The sequence below is a fragment of the Antedon bifida genome, chromosome 2 (genome assembly GCF_963402885.1).
Source record: "Antedon bifida chromosome 2, ecAntBifi1.1, whole genome shotgun sequence".
NCBI lineage: Eukaryota > Metazoa > Echinodermata > Crinoidea > Comatulida > Antedonidae > Antedon > Antedon bifida.
The window spans coordinates 28,886,292-28,903,854 of NC_136227.1; the positions used below are offsets into that span (position 1 = coordinate 28,886,292).

Consider the following 17,563-nt stretch of genomic DNA (forward strand, 5'->3'; position numbering starts at 1 on the left):
AAGAAAAGTCTTACAATTTTTGCTAGAGTTAACTAGTCGTCAACTTTCGGCAAAACTGCAGAAAACAAGTTTGCAGAAGTAAAATTTGCTAGTGGACTAGGTTAGGTTATTTTATTTAAGGATGAATTTCCATTGCTGTTGGATGTTTAAACATTGTATAACAGTGTAAATAACCGAATGATTACATCGTATTAGGCATACAGCATCTTCTGGAATAGTAGCTAATTATCGCTTTACTACCCATACTTTTTCAGGTAATTATTATATATATGTATATGAAGATGCTGGAGTCTTGGAGAGTACATTTATCCCAACGAACTGGACATATGGATGTATTCAATTTTATTATTATATAAGCAGCTCAACACAACATTACTCCCTAGTAGTAGGTATCTCAGATCCCAACTCAGATAACACATTGATTGAAATTCATCATGAAACATCGAGCGGATGGGAATTTGAAAGTGCAACATTTAATAACAGATTAAAGCCAACTAGCATAATAATTAGAGGTTCGCCCGGATCTTCTTCCGGAAATTCCACAATGATAGCTATTGATGATATTTTTATTAGTGAAAGTTCTGAAGGTATGTTTATTTTTTAAATATTTTATTCTATTGCGCGCAATTCAAGTTGTAGTTGCATTTTATTTCATTATTATTAATATTATTATTATTAATATGATTATTATAGTTTATTTAAATCAATTGTCATCGTGGCCCAAACGTCAAATTGCGAACCGATGATATAGAATGAATACTTTAATGTTAATTGGACCTTTTTTAAAACAGCACCAACTTCAAAGGATACCACAACCGTATATACAACCGATACATCTACTTCTAATAATCTTGCTACTACTGATATTATTTCTACTAACCTTGGTACTACGGATGATACAATTATGAATCCTGCTCCTACCAATACTACGACTACTAATCCTGTTACTACCAATACTATGACTACTAATCCTGCTACTACCAATACTACGACTACTAATCCTGCTACTACCAATACTACGACTACTAATCCTGCTACTAGCGATACTACGACTACTAAACCTGGTACTATCTATATTATGTCTACTAATCCTGCTACTACAGATATTACTTCAACTAATTCTGAAACTACCGATATCACTACCACCACTGACCTTACGGTTCCTAAAGGTAAATATCTTGATAATTTACTAGTATGGCTTTTCCTTGCTAAAATTTCACCCCTTTAGATGGAAACTACACAATCATTGCAGAATTGAAAACTGTCAACAACTTAGCTTTTAATTTTACGTCCTATAAAAAATTGTTATTAGGGATGAATTTAACCCTTTTTGTCTTATGTAGGTTCGAGCCACTTTTATTTCTTCATCAATAAAATGTTCGTTTACAATGCATTGCACTTGATTAATGTAATAATATTATAATAAAATACAACTGACATTAAATAACTTTCAATACATCTTATATGTCACTCCTACAATTGCATTTTTATATTAAGGAAAGAAGAAAAAAAAACATTTCCTCTAATTTATACACTTTTTCATAAGTAAACCAGATGCACTTTGCCCAGTGTTCAATCCTTGACAATGTACCTATAATTTAGCACAGAATTCTTTATGATTTTTATCTCATTCAGGCAATCAAAAAATAGTTATATTTTACTTTACTTAAATATCAATTTTATAAACGTTAATTTTATACATTGATAAATTGTTACGGTCCATATCTGACCACATTTTATTTGCCTTTTCTTTATTTATTAAAAACTCACTACTGATTATAACTTCTAACTCAGTAGTAAACATTAAACATGGACATTTTTTACAAGACCAAGTCTTTGACTGAATTTAACCTTTATTAAAAATAAACAATATTGAAACACGCTTGAATGTTGTTTACCCATAAAAAATTAATGTTTTTTCAATAGTGCCGATGGAGACATCAAATCTAATAACTAGGCCTATGTTGAGTTTTGCTAAGAAACGGTAAATATGCAGACAATAGCACTTGAAATAATGTGTAATATTGTCATCATTAAATTCATAAAATACTGCAATATGTAGAATATTAACAGATAAGAATAATTAAGACTGTTAAATCTGATGTTAGGATTGGAGTGTTATGATTTCTCTGAAAGACATATGCAGTCTAGGCCTACTGTATTTCGTGAAATAGTAGTAATATTTCATCGTCGCCTGTTCCAAGTTACTATGGGACGTGTTCTGTTGAAAACATTTATATTCCTTGTAATCAACTTAAATTACTTTTCTTTTGGTAAGTTCAACCAAAGTTTTTTCCTCATTGTTGCTTTTTTCAATGTTCACACTTGTTATACCCAATGGAAACTACTTGTTTGTTAAGGATTAATTGGGTCACCCTGAATCTTATTATATTTGATATGTTTATAGAATCAAAAAAGGCATAATTTGTTTGTTTCTAAAATGTATCTTTTATTAATCTGTTATCTGTAATTTATTTTTCCTAACGTTTTACAAAAATATGCCATTTCATTTTAGTCTTTTATTATTATTTTTGTGATTTTTAATGAAAATAATGAAATGAATATTAAATGATATGTTACTTCTTAGAGATGGATCAAACATGTATATTATTTATAAAAATATTCAAATAAGTATGTGTACTAATCCTATACTAAGTTTTACTTGCTAAAGGTTAAATTGATCATTCTTTTGATAGTAGGCGCATTGTTGTAACCACTATGTGTAGTTCAATATGCTTTTAGTATTTTAATATGGTTACTTCAAGATATTAAAAGTGGAACGAAACAACAAAAGGCACGCATCTTATTAATTCATTCATTCTCATTAATGCAGAAGATAATTGATAATTAATGACACATTTGTTTTGCATTGTCGAACCACTTTTATTATAACCTAGTTTTTGCTGGGTTCGCAATAACAGGCTTAACAGTGGGACTGAGAAAACTAAACTGACTGACTATAGTAAGACTAAGCAACAACAAGCACAGTTGTAATCTAACAAGGCCATATACATAGCTGCAGTCGCGTGCTCAAATTTGAGCCAACCGACCAACAATCCGACCAATCGACCAACATAGTGAGCTGTAGACTAAAAATAAATTACTGTTATTGAATTCATATCGATTATCTAAACTAAATGAATTTTTTTCGTTTTTAAAGGTCAAACGGAATGGTCTGGCGAGTACTTTCTATGTCCAAAGCAGTCTAGGAATATTACATCACCAAATTATCCCAACAACTATGATATTGATCTGAGCTACAATTGGACGTTTAGTACATATCCTGGACATTTATTGTTGCTCACATTTTCTGATTTTCATCTCGAAGCCAACTTTCATGATTATGTATCAGTTGACGACGGAAATACTACATTCAAATACTGCAATACAGACTTGCCACCAGACATCTTGTCGACAAGTAACACATTGATTGTTATGTTTCGTACCGACAGTATAGGACAACGTAAAGGTTTCTTTGCTAATGTTAAAGTGTACAACGGTAGGTGATTAAACATGTTCATATGTTTTTAGATATTCATAATTTTTTTGCGAAAATAACAAAGATTAGCGAAAACTAACCTTGACAGTTATTCAATTCATTTAGTTATTCATTCTTCTGAAATTCTCATGGTTAGTTTTCGCTAAATTTGGATTTTTTTCGCAAATAATTGTCGATTTATGAATACTTACTTACGAATATTACTTTAAAGGTTAATTATCCCAGCAAATATGATATTAATCTGAAATTGGACGTTTCGTACCTATCCTGGACATTCACTTTTGCTCCGATTCTATAGCGAGTTTCATGTCGAAAACGTCTATGATGATTTGTTAGTTTTTGATGGGAAAACTACTGTCAGATACGAAGGAGATGTCAAACCACCAGATACCTTGTCTATAAGTAATACGTTAATTGTTATGTTTATTACTGATGACAGTGGACAACGTAAAGGTTTCTCTGCTGGTATTGACGTGTACAACAGTAGGCTATTACGAATGTTATTTTAAATTTTAAAGTAAATTATTATATTAATAAATATTTAGGTTACAGTAGTCTTTATATTTTAAATTTTCTATAACGTGGCTCATTTTGCTTATATCATCTTTTGTCCATATTTGGCATTTCTAAACAAAATTTCTAATAAGTTCTGTAACTTACACACTTTGAATATTTGGAATTCTCTTGTTTATTATTATTGTTTTATATTATTGTTTATATTCTATTATTGCTACACGCTGAGAGTCGTTATTCGATCTGATTTGAACAATACCATGAAACCCCATTGGTCTAATGGTTAGGACATCTGCTTATCAAGCAGAAGGTTCCGGGTTGGAATCTCGGTTATGGCGACTCATTCTCACAGATTTCCTCATCTTATCGTTTATTAAAATTAATACATTTTCTGTTTATCACCGGGCGGTATATATTAACGCTTTATTTACTATAAGTGAAACAACTAATTTCTTTACATTTTTTCTTAACCTTATTTTTAATATAGAAACAGAAGGCTTTTGCGCTGACTTTGAATATGATTTTAATGGTTGGACTCCTGATGCTCATTCACCAGGGTGGCAACGCTCAAATAATAGTATAAGCAATTCAAATTCTGGCCACTCAGGCTCCACTAGTAAGTTAGAAACCCCTCCACATAAACACTTCAGCAATCATTTTCAGTACGTGCCATTTTTAGCAAGAACACACACAATGATTCACATACTGGCCATTCACCATTTCCACTATAGTAATTATAGAAAACATACAATTAATACTGATCTAAATAATGTTTCCTCATCATTCATTGGGGAGTTAGAAACTTATTTTAGCACCGCTATACACACAAATAATACTAATCACTAGCAAAGTTTAGTTTAGTGTTATCTCCTTCGTTAGCTCGTCCCACTTTTATTGCCATAAAATAGATTTTTAACATAATGACATAATATTAGTCTACCTCTTACTCTTTGTATTAAAATATTACACATATCATATATTATATTATAATATAGGATAAAAGTAAATCTATACACATTATATACATAGAAAATCACATTTTTTTTCATTAAACATTTTTAGATGATACAACTTATTAAAACACTATTAAATGGCTAGAAAAGATGTTAAAGTGATTAAAATTGTTCTTGGTTTAGTTTAGTTTAGTTTAGTTACTGTAGATTAAGTAGGTTATTTAAGTATTAGTTTTTGGGTGTTTAAAAATAGAGTAAATCATTTAAAAATCGAATGACAACATCGTATTATTAACCACTTTGTTTCCATTATCTTTTAAAGGAAATTATTATATTTATATTGATTCTTCTGATGAACAAGGGCATGTTGCAGATATTCAATTTACAGATTTCCCAACTAATTGGAAATACGCATCTATTCAGTTTTATTATTACATAAGCAGTCAAACTTACACTCAGAAGCTTCAAGTAACATATTATTTAGATGGCTTTGTTGAGGATTTCATTGTCATTCATGAAACAGCGAGTGGTGGATGGGAATTTGCAAGTGCAATATTTAATAACAGTTTAATTCCAAATATATTGATTCGCGGAATTGCTTTCGGAAACACCTCATCAAAAGGACTTATAGTTGTTGATGATATTTTTGTTAGTGAAAGTTTTGAAGGTATGTTTATTTAATATTTTATTCTATTTTTAATTGATATGTATTTTGTTTTAATATGCACAATATAGAAAATACGTGACAGTCAACAAATGTGTCATTCACATTCAACACCAGCGTTGTAATCGATAAATAATTACTATGGTTATATCCAGGGTTAACTCTTCCCTTGTTATATCAGTGTATATTGTTTCGGATTATTTAAACATAGTTTTACTTAATGAATGTTTTTCGTTTGTTAAAGGTCAAACGGAATGGTCTTTCGAATACTTTTTATATCCAAATCAGTCGAAGAATATTACATCACCACATTATCATCACCAAAACAAGTATGATGATAATCTGAGCTACAATTGGACGTTTCGTACATATCCTGGACATTTATTGTTGCTCACATTCTATGATCTTTATGTCGAAGAAAACTATGATTATGTGTCAGTTGATGATGGAAGTACGCTTGTCAGGTACGACGGTCAGGATGTGCCACCAGACACCTTGTCTATAAGTAACACGTTGATTGTTAAGTTTAGTACCGATAACAGTGGACAACGTAGAGGTTTTTCTTCTGGCATTAAAGTTTACAACGGTAGGATATTAATTTAAATGTAGTACTTGTTTATAAGCATTGATGATGTTCTTCCATAATACCAAATTAAAATACTAAAAAATATTGAAAAATGATTTTATCAGGGACGAGTGTAACAGTATGCATGTTTATTTATTTAAATTTGTTAATCTATTTTAATCGAAGTATTTTGTTTTATAGAAAACATGTGATAGTTAATAATTATGTCATTCACATTTCTATAACAAAGAGTATTTTCCATAACTATCTTAATTTAACATTTAAACATAAACAAAAATTAGTATTGCGCGCGCGAAAGTTTTAGTTGCATTTTAGCTGAACGAGCCATTATTTTTATTATTAATATGATTATCATAGTTTATTCAAATCAATTGTCATCGTGGCCCAAACGTCAAATTGCGAACCGATGATATCTAATGAATACTGTAACGTTAATTGGACCTTTTTGAAAACAGCACCAACTTCAAAGGATACCACAACCGTATATACAACCGATACACCTACTTCTAATAATCTTGCTACTACTGATATTATTTCTACTAATCTTGGTACTACGGATAATACAATTATGGATCCTGCTACTACTAATACTACGACTACTAATCCTGCTACTACCGATACTATCACTACTAACCCTGCTACTACCGATACTATGACTACTAACCTTGCTACTACCGATACTATGACTACTAACCCTGCTACTACCGATACTACGACTACTAATCCTGCTACTACCGATACTATGACTACTAACCCTGCTACTACCGATACTATGACTACTAACCCTGCTACTACCAATACTATGACTACTAACCCTGCTACTACCGATACTATGACTACTAACCCTGCTACTACCGATACTATGACTACTAACCCTGCTACTACCGATACTATGACTACTAACCCTGCTACTACCGATACTATGACTACTAACCCTGCTACTACCGATACTATGACTACTAACCCTGCTACTACCGATACTATGACTACTAACCCTGCTACTACCGATACTATGACTACTAATCCTGCTACTACCGATACTATGACTACTAACCCTGCTACTACCGATACTATGACTACTAACCCTGCTACTACCGATACTATGACTACTAACCCTGCTACTACCGATACTATGACTACTAATCCTGCTACTACCGATACTATGACTACTAACCCTGCTACTACCGATACTATGACTACTAACCCTGCTACTACCGATACTATGACTACTAACCCTGCTACTACCGATACTATGACTACTAACCCTGCTACTACCGATACTATGACTACTAACCCTGCTACTACCGATACTATGACTACTAATCCTGCTACTACCGATACTATGACTACTAACCCTGCTACTACCGATACTATGACTACTAACCCTGCTACTACCGATACTATGACTACTAATCCTGCTACTACCGATACTATGACTACTAACCCTGCTACTACCGATACTATGACTACTAACCCTGCTACTACCGATACTATGACTACTAACCTTGCTACTACCGATACTATGACTACTAACCCTGCTACTACCGATACTATGACTACTAACCCTGCTACTACCGATACTATGACTACTAACCCTGCTACTACCGATACTATGACTACTAACCCTGCTACTACCGATACTATGACTACTAACCCTGCTACTACCAATACTATGACTACTAACCCTGCTACTACCAATACTATGACTACTAACCTTGCTACTACCGATACTATGACTACTAACCCTGCTACTACCGATACTATGACTACTAACCCTGCTACTACCGATACTATGACTACTAACCCTGCTACTACCAATACTATGACTACTAACCCTGCTACTACCAATACTATGACTACTAACCCTGCTACTACCAATACTATGACTACTAACCCTGCTACTACCGATACTATGACTACTAACCCTGCTACTACCGATACTATGACTACTAACCCTGCTACTACCGATACTATGACTACTAACCTTGCTACTACCGATACTATGACTACTAACCCTGCTACTACCGATACTATGACTACTAACCCTGCTACTACCGATACTATGACTACTAACCCTGCTACTACCGATACTATGACTACTAACCCTGCTACTACCGATACTATGACTACTAACCTTGCTACTACCGATACTATGACTACTAACCCTGCTACTACCGATACTATGACTACTAACCCTGCTACTACCGATACTATGACTACTAACCCTGCTACTACCAATACTATGACTACTAACCCTGCTACTACCGATACTATGACTACTAATCCTGGTACTATCTATATTATTTTTACTAATCCTGGTACTATCTATATTATTTTTACTAATCCTTCTACTACAGATACTACTTTAACTAATCCTGAAACTACCGATATTATTTCTCCTAATCCTGCTACTACAGATACGCTTTCTAATCCTACTACCGATACTACTAATACTAATCCAGCTACTACTGATTCCTCTAATATTATTCCTGCTACTAACGATACTACGACCAATCCAGCTACTACCGATATCACTACCACCACTGAACTCACGGTTACTAAAGGTAAATATCTTGATGTTTTACTGTTTACGCCAAAAAAATGATCTACTATTATGAACATTATTCTGAACAGACTGACATTGAAAATTTAGAAGCTAATGCAAAATAAATAGTTTCGGCGAAGAAGAGGACATACACCGCCCTAAATCTATTTTCTTATTCTATTAATTTTCATGTTTATAGATTCGAAATAAGCTCAACACGTTACAATCATCTTTGTGTGTTGGAACTTTCTTAAATTGATCTTATCATTGATCTGTTATCTGTAAATTTATTTTTCGAAAGATTATCTTAACATTTTACAAACACATGACATTATTTAAAATGTAATCATTTTTTAATACAATTGTTGGAAAGAATAAATAATGTGTGACTGTGTAACTTGTAGATGGACCAACTGCTAAATGTATATCTTTATAGAAATATATTCAAATAAGTGTGTGATAATCCTGTATTACTTTTTACTTGCCAAAAGTTACATTGATGATTCTTGTGATAGATGTGTAATATTTTATTTGATATCTGTGTTAATATTTTCGAGTATACAAATTGTCATTATGTCACCACCATTTATGTCTTCACTATGTATTTGAATATTGTGACATGACTACTGGGAAATATTAAAAGTGGGAACGAACACACAAAATACCAAAGAAAGTAATACTCATCATCGTACATACAGTGCCTTACAGATGATTTATGAAACCCAGTTTTCGCTGCTTGGCTTACCAAAACAGTAAACTGAGAAATTTCATCTAAAATTTGTTTATTAATGTCTATATTAAAAAAGAATACATATATTTTAATCGTGCTAAGTTAATAAATGTCCTGGGCAATGTTGCTAAGAAAGAAAGACATATCAATGTTATCCTATTAAGTTTAGCGCAATTTAATTCAGTGCATGCGAACTGCAGTGCGCGCAGATTTCACTCTCCAGCAATTTCACTGCAGACTTCGTGTGATTGAAGATTTAGACGCTTCCATTATTGATAGGGTAGTCACATTATAGCGGTGTCATGAAAACGGGATCAGATAATTCAAACACAAATTTAATAGTACAGTAAAGGAATTTATATATTATATACTGTACAAATGGTAAATATGTGATAACTGTTGTTACATGAACCCTATGTGTTACGATTACAATCTGGTATAATGAAAGTTACCAGGCATAAATGCGTACACCTAATCAAAACCGTGCGGATCTGTCTCGCTAGTCAAATTTACATGGACCCCCAATTGTTTTAGCATTGAAATATCATGTTTTTTTAAAAAAAAACAAAATGTATAAAACAAAATTAGACTTTTTAGTTTCCTCAATATTTGGACTTGAAAAAACTTTTTTAATGTAAATTGTAATTAAAAACTGGATTTTCTGATGAGATAATAAATACACTTAAAAGTTATGTGATTTATGAAATAATATGAAGCTTTCATTTATACACTTTTTACCGTTTGAACCAGGTAAATCCGACGATTATTAGTGGAGAAAACATGTTGAAAATAGTGATTTTTGCACAATTTGGCCGCGGCGTTTCAAGGTGTACAGCGCGCGTGTCGCTTACTTACGGGATAAAATTGATATGCTGACTATAGTATTAATATAAAATTATGATAAAGATTAGGCCAGAAAACAATTAAAAAACACTACGGTGTAATTGTAAAAAAAATATTGATTGTCTCTGTTGTTTAGGATTATAAAACATAAATGAATGTGTTTCCCTTCAAAGGTCAAACGGAATGGTCTGACGAATACTTTCTAATTCCAAAGCAGTCGATGAATATTACATCACCAAATTATCCCAGCAACTATGATGATAATCTGAGCTACAATTGGACGTTTCGTACAAATTCTGGACATTTACTATTGCTCAAATTCTCTGATTTTCTTCTCGAACTCGATTGTTTTGATTATGTGTCAGTTGACGACGGAAATACTACATTCAAATACTGCGATACAGACTTGCCACCAGATATCTTGTCGACAAGTAACACATTGATTGTTATGTTTCGTACCGACAGTAGTGGACAACGTAAAGGTTTCTCTGCTGATATTATAGTGTACACAGGTAGGATTATTAAAAATGTTTATCTGGTTTTTAGATATTCATATTGACAATCCCAAAACAAAAATGAAAAAATATTAGCAAAAACTAACCTCGGCAGTTATTCAATATTCTGAAGAAGCTGTCCGAACAGAATATTTCAAAAGCTCAAGTATAACAAACAGAAAAAATTGAAGAAACTTTTACAAATCATAACATCACTGCTTGAACAAACCATTTTGGTTGATGAAACCAGGGAAGAGTTAAATTACAATTAATTTATCTCTAATAATAATACAATGTAATTTAACTCTTCCCTGATGAAATTGGATTGATGATCGAGTCGACATGATATTAATAAACATTAATTTGGTCTTTCGTTTGATTTTAAAAAAACATCACAAAATTCAAAGAATTCAAACCGTATAAAAAACCCCGATACATCTTAGGCTTATTTCTACTAATCCTGCTTTAACTTATAATATTTCTACTAATCTTTTTTTCTCTTTCTTACTAATCGCGGTACTATACGGATACTACTATTATGAACCCTGCGACTACAGATACTACTTCAACTAATCCTGGAACTACCGATATTTCTTCTACTAATCCAGCTACTACTAATTCCACTAATCCTGCTACTACCGATACTATGACCAATCCAGCTACTACCGATATCACTACCACCACTGACCTTACGGTTACTAAAGGTAAATATTTTGATTTTTTGCCAAAAATATGATCTACTATTATGAACATTATTCTGAAAATATTGACTGACATTGAGAATTTAGAAGCTAATGCAAAATAAATAGTGTTTCGGCGAAAAAGAGGACATATACCTCTAAATATTGTTGTTTATTTTGGCATTTAAAACAATTACAATTTCTACTATGATAACATATTACGTGTATTTTCAGTTATCATAACAACATCGCCAGAAGTAGAAAACATTGCTTTAACATCAGGACCAGATAGCATTACATTCTCGACATCAACTGACAGTCCTATAGAAAAAGGTGGGATTTTCACATACTAATAAGTTACTAGCTATTTATTTATTTTATATGAACCATTAACATGTGGAGACACCATAATACACTTTATACTTACATGTAATTACCTACTTTGTGGGTGCACTGCAACAATGCGTATACATTTCAAAATACTTTCAATCGAATATTTTTTTTACTAATATTGCTTTTCTGCAAATATTTTCACTACTTTGTAATATATAGATGGAAACTTCACAATCATTGCAGAGTTGGAAACTGTTGACCCAGGTACTCGTTTCAACGTAGAAAATCAGTAAGTTATTAAGCACCATTATTCCTAACCATTCATTGTACATTCATCATCACCAGTTCCGCCTCTCGTCTTCCAATAACCCTTTCCACTATTTTATGCCATTTTCCTATTTCATGAGCGGGATGATTAGACTGTTACATTTCTATTTTTTCCTTTTAAGTTTTCGTAATCAATGTAGACTTTTGTCTTCTGCTTAATTGGTATCAGATACTAAATTCAACTCAATACATAAAAGTAGAGACTATATACAGTAGGCTTGTACATAATACAATTATTTCTTGCTTATTTTTAGTAACATATCTTCTAATTCCTGCAGTGTTAAAGTGTGAACTATTGATTTTAGTAGGATTTAAAATCAATGGTTTTTTTTCCAAAACTATAGCCTAATTACATCACTATTTTAATTATACATTGAGTATATGCCTTTTGACTTTTAAATAATGTTAAATCATTTTGTATTACAACAGAGACGATACGACACTATTCAGTGCATCTGACATTGTCACTATTGACGTATATGATGATAAAGGCAGGAAAATTAGCATGAATGTAGAGATTAAGTTTCCTAATATTCAGGTAAGATACTGACATATATATATATATAAATATCGGTATTATAGTACTTTACAATTCGTAATGCGCTTTAAAAATGTATAGTTATTATATAATACAATTTTGTTTTTAATGTTCATAATCAAGAATATTACAGAAGAAAATTCTACGAGTGTTCTACAATATAAACACGAATGCCATTTTACTAAAAATGTTTCTTCAGAGGCGTGAGTATGCACTTATTTTGAGATTTTATCAATGTCAAGTGGCGACGCGGACGAGTTTGGATGAGCCGTCGCCTGTCATTTGTCTAATTTTTTTATACGTCCTAACAAGCTATCATAAGAGTTGTCTAAAGCATATGGTTATGCTTCATGATTAAGATGATAATAATAACATTGTTGATGAACATTTTCAATTATGGCTCTGATGATGATAATTATTATTATAGTAACGTATATTTCTGTTAATTTTACATTTTATAAATTGCCAAGGATGTGGTTAACAGAAGGTTGTTCTACTCTAAGTTATAACAACCGTACCAACGGCGTGATATGCGATTGTACACACATGACGTCATTTGTTGTTTTGTTGAAACCGACAGAGGTAAAAAATTCAGTTTTATATAAATTGAAATCGGGGAAGATTGAAATATTATTCTGGGTTTATGATGATTGTATACCAAACTCGGTCTTCAACATCTCTTCACCATTTTCATTACCGTTTTATAGACTACTCTTGTAAAATCAAGTAGTATCTTAGAAATAAACAGAGTATGTTTAAATAATGCTCACTAATAGTTGCTAATATTTTTTAATATTGAATACTGTTGAGTATTATGAAAATACGAAGATGTGCGTGGTATTGTTGTTTACTGTTGTTGTAAGTATGTAGTTATATTGATTGTAATTTCTAATTTTATGTTTTTGTAGTCAAATATTAATGACAGGACTTTATCAATAATTACTAACGTTGGACTTGCAATTTCCAGTTTGTTTCTTGTTATAATCCTGATTACTGTATACAGTTTCAAGTAAGTTATTCACAGACTATGTAAGATACAAGTCATAACCAACAACAAGTTATTATAGCTTTTTAGTGTGTTTCATTAAAAAGTGTATTTAACTTTTATAAACTCTTTACTCTTTATAATATTTAATGTTAAAAATAAGTTATACATTTTATAGTTCTTTATTTTTACTGCTATGTAAGTCGGTTTTTGCTAAAACTTTGTCTACATTTCAGCATAACCTTATAATTAGCAAAGTGACTTCCTTTTTGTGTATTACTTTTACTGGTTTCCATTAATATCTCAAACAAGAGTACATGCTAAACATTGTATTTTAAAATCACTTTCAGAAATTTAAGAAATTCTGAGCGGCATAAAATCCTGTGTCATCTGGTGGTTGCTCTACTTATCGTCAATTTCTTCTATGCCTTCCTAGGTGTGAATGTTAAAAACGAGGTATGTTTGTTTAAATGCTGTTCAAAGATAGGAAAACAGTTTGGTTAATAAGGTGTTGCATTACATGCTTTTCCACTTAGTTCTTCGACTTTCTCCACCGTAAACAAACACATGATATTGAGACATGCATGGGGAGGTGCATATCTTAGGGACGCGGAACTCTGGAAGATAACAACATCACAAGCTTTTACCGATTCAGAATAGTTATGCTCTTCATGACTTTTGTTTTTTAAACTGAGAACGATGTGAAACTGTAGCCAGGGGAGGAACTCTTAATTCTACCTCTACACCCCACCCCTCTTCAGACTAGTCAATGACCTTGAAATTCCTCATGAATCCACCATAGTCGAGAATTATCCATCTGCTGTAAATTCATCATCATCGTTACATTTTTTCCAGATTGTGTGTGCTGTCATTGCTGGTTGCTTACATTACAGTCTTTTAGCCGCCTTTGCATGGATGCTAATTGTGTCTACAGACGTGTACATCAAGATCAAACATCCGTTTGTTAACCACGAACGACGCTTTTTATTTAGTCGTTATCTTGGTTGGATAGTGCCTATCATAATAGTGGTCGTGACGGCTGGATGTACGAGGGCTAAATACGTTTCCGAAGATGTGTAATATATATTCTATTTTTCTTTTCTACGGTGAACCAGCGTACTCAGCATGCTTTTTAAAATCTTGTGTTGCATTGTATATTACCAAGTCGATCCAATCCTCCAAATTATAAATACCCTTTACACTTATTTACTGTTAATCGGTTTTCTTGTATTACCAGTTTGTTATGATATCTGGAAAAAGATCAAATGCAAAAATAATCTGTATTATTTTAATTCATAGGTGCTGGTTGAATATGGGCTTTGCAATCTGGACTTTCACTATACCAATGACTATTGCACTTGTGGTAAGTAACAGTGTGTTTGTGGTGTCCCTTTAAGTGATGCTGCATTTTTCTGCCTGCTTATTCTATTCTATTAACTGATTCCCTGTAAGTCTCACTTCCATTCCCCATGATATATTCCCATCATGATTACAATACAAACACAAAAAGTAGAAAACTGAACTACCCTCATTAGATTGTGTCATCATGTTACAACAATCTACTACAATACGCTATCTTAGGAAAATATGCCTTTTTTGTGTAGATTATCATTGTACAAATTGTTGTCATCGGGTACATAGCATTCACGAAAACTCGACTTCCACAACAATCCGTAGAGGACAAGAATACAAACAAACGTATCAGGTATGTGATGATGATGAGTCATTATTACCAATATCAGCAATAATATAATATTATACAGAGAAGAAAAATTAGAAAATAAGAGACTGAGAGATTATTAGGCCGTAAAACGTACATACGAGGCCTACATATTCATAAGAGGCCTACATATTCATAAGATGCCTACATATTCATAAAGAGAGCGTAAGTGCAACAGTAAAAGTGGATGTCACAATGTCTAATTATCTGGGTCATAATAATAATAATAATGACAGTATACAAATTAATTAATCTAACTTACAACCTCTCTTTTAGGTGTGTATTTATATACGTAGTAATAATAACAATCCTGTTTCTGTTTTTATTTAAGATCATTGGCTTACGGAATAATTCTTCTTGCACCTGTAGTTGGACTACCATGGATTTTTGGTATCATCATCATCTTCAGTGGTTCCAAAGTCATGGAATACATATTTGTCATTATGAACTCATTGCAAGGTTTCTTCATCTGGCTCTCTCAGTGTGTCTTCAGTAATGAGGTAGTAATTGTTCAATTTGGATTTAAATAATAATCTCTTTTATAATTGTTTTATATGTATGCAAGTTTGTTTTGATGACTCCCACAATTTCAAGTTATCGTCCATACTTGTTTTTTCGGCCACACACTGTACTAACAGACCATGCATATTGATTTTCAGAAAAATCGATATATTGGTGAAGTCAAAAAGGTTATTAAAATCTCTAATTATCTGTATCGTCAATATGGATCAACATATTAAATAGCATGCTCTCTGTGTAAATTTCTGCATTTCTGAGCGTTTAATGTATTATCCTTTAACACAAAGCTGCAGCAGCACAATTTTGAGGAGGCTTGTGATTCATTAGGTTCGTTCATGTGAAATCTGAAATGTTTCTTTCATTTGTTTTGTGAATGATTTACTATGGTTTCTGCTATAAGAAATAATGTTGTATAATAATTATGTTCATTAACTATAGGTTCAATATGCATGCAAGAAGAAGTCGGCCAACCGTACCCATCCAGATACCGCGTTTACTATGACAGATCAGAACACTAAAGTGCCTGATAAGACTGACGACCCATCCTACCACCGACCAATAAGCAATGCGATTATTGAACATGAAGATCCCACCATGCCACCTCTAGAAAGTGACTAGGCAGGCAGCAAACCACCACTGAAGAACCTTACTATATAGGCAGCAAATGCATGCTAGACCGCAACGCAAAGGCAGGCTAGGCACAGCTTAATGGCACTGTAGTTTATTACGTACTTGAGATCTCTTGGATATTGGTTATCCATTTATGTATTGCGTAGAACAAATTTTAATTAGTAAATTAAAATAGTAATATGAATTTGGGGCAGATAATATTAATATGTAATTCTGTATAATATTCAATACAATCATTTAGTAAGTCTGCGTAAATTGTTTTTATGAATTTAATATATGTAGGCATACTTGAAACAGCGCCATAAACACGAAATTTAATTACGGTCATAAATTGTGTTTTTCCTCAACTTGTAAATTATTATTAAATTAATCATTTTTCGATCGGTTGAACTTCGTAAACAATGATTTAATAATGGATAAATAACCACGCCATGCCAATGGATTGACTGTTTTTTAAAACTATATATACGGTCTTAACATTAGTTTAATTCAAGAAAATGCACGAGCGTAAATATAGCGACCTCTGTAGTTTGGAATAATAATAATAAAGTTATCCGTTCTTGTACACACTAACATGCAAATTAGGTTACATAACAACCACTACAACAATCAGACAAATGAATTGTTGCCAATTGTTGTTGTTTTGAGAATCTAAAGTGTGTATTGCATGTAAAGAGATCAAGTAGATTTATCAAACATGTGTTCAATTTTGATTATATCATATTGATATAAGTAATTGTGGAAATTAACCAATTTGTTTTAACTGCATCATAAAGAAATGGATTACCTACAAGAAACGATACATTTTATGTGACGACGGTAAGGTAAGCATGATAGGTATAGAATACAGGCCGACCGGATCATTGTTCGATGCATAATTGTACAATAAGCTTAGTATAGGTATTGGAATACCAATATTAATGATAAGCAATTGTGGATATAACTGATTTAAAAAGCGATTGGATAAATTAGATAAACATTTGCATAATGTTATGGCTAAAGAT

General features: G+C 32.3%; 1 protein-coding gene across 1 annotated transcript; it reads left to right on the top strand.

The window, feature by feature from the left end:
* The first annotated feature begins 351 nt into the window (after positions 1-351).
* Positions 352-16,893, top strand: LOC144835592 (uncharacterized). The gene is made up of 20 exons (XM_078690672.1): positions 352-587; positions 3,161-3,499; positions 4,500-4,628; positions 5,288-5,632; positions 5,874-6,215; positions 6,671-8,779; positions 10,507-10,844; positions 11,354-11,531; positions 11,742-11,840; positions 12,060-12,129; positions 12,597-12,705; positions 12,829-12,908; positions 13,176-13,287; positions 13,614-13,714; positions 14,041-14,146; positions 14,546-14,766; positions 14,990-15,053; positions 15,295-15,395; positions 15,742-15,910; positions 16,368-16,893. The coding sequence occupies exons 1-20, from the start codon at positions 545-547 to the stop codon at positions 16,545-16,547; spliced, it is 5,235 nt and encodes a 1,744-aa protein (XP_078546798.1). The 5' UTR covers positions 352-544; the 3' UTR covers positions 16,548-16,893.
* The last annotated feature ends 670 nt before the right edge of the window (positions 16,894-17,563 follow it).

Excerpts from the sequence above, each read along its gene's own strand:
- LOC144835592 (XM_078690672.1), top strand. The coding sequence starts at position 545 with ATGATAGCTATTGATGATATTTTTATTAGTGAAAGTTCTGAAG. Across the intron at positions 8,780-10,506 it reads TGAACTCACGGTTACTAAAG|GTCAAACGGAATGGTCTGAC; the intron begins GTAAATATCTTG and ends TTCCCTTCAAAG. Across the intron at positions 15,396-15,741 it reads AATACAAACAAACGTATCAG|ATCATTGGCTTACGGAATAA; the intron begins GTATGTGATGAT and ends TTTTTATTTAAG.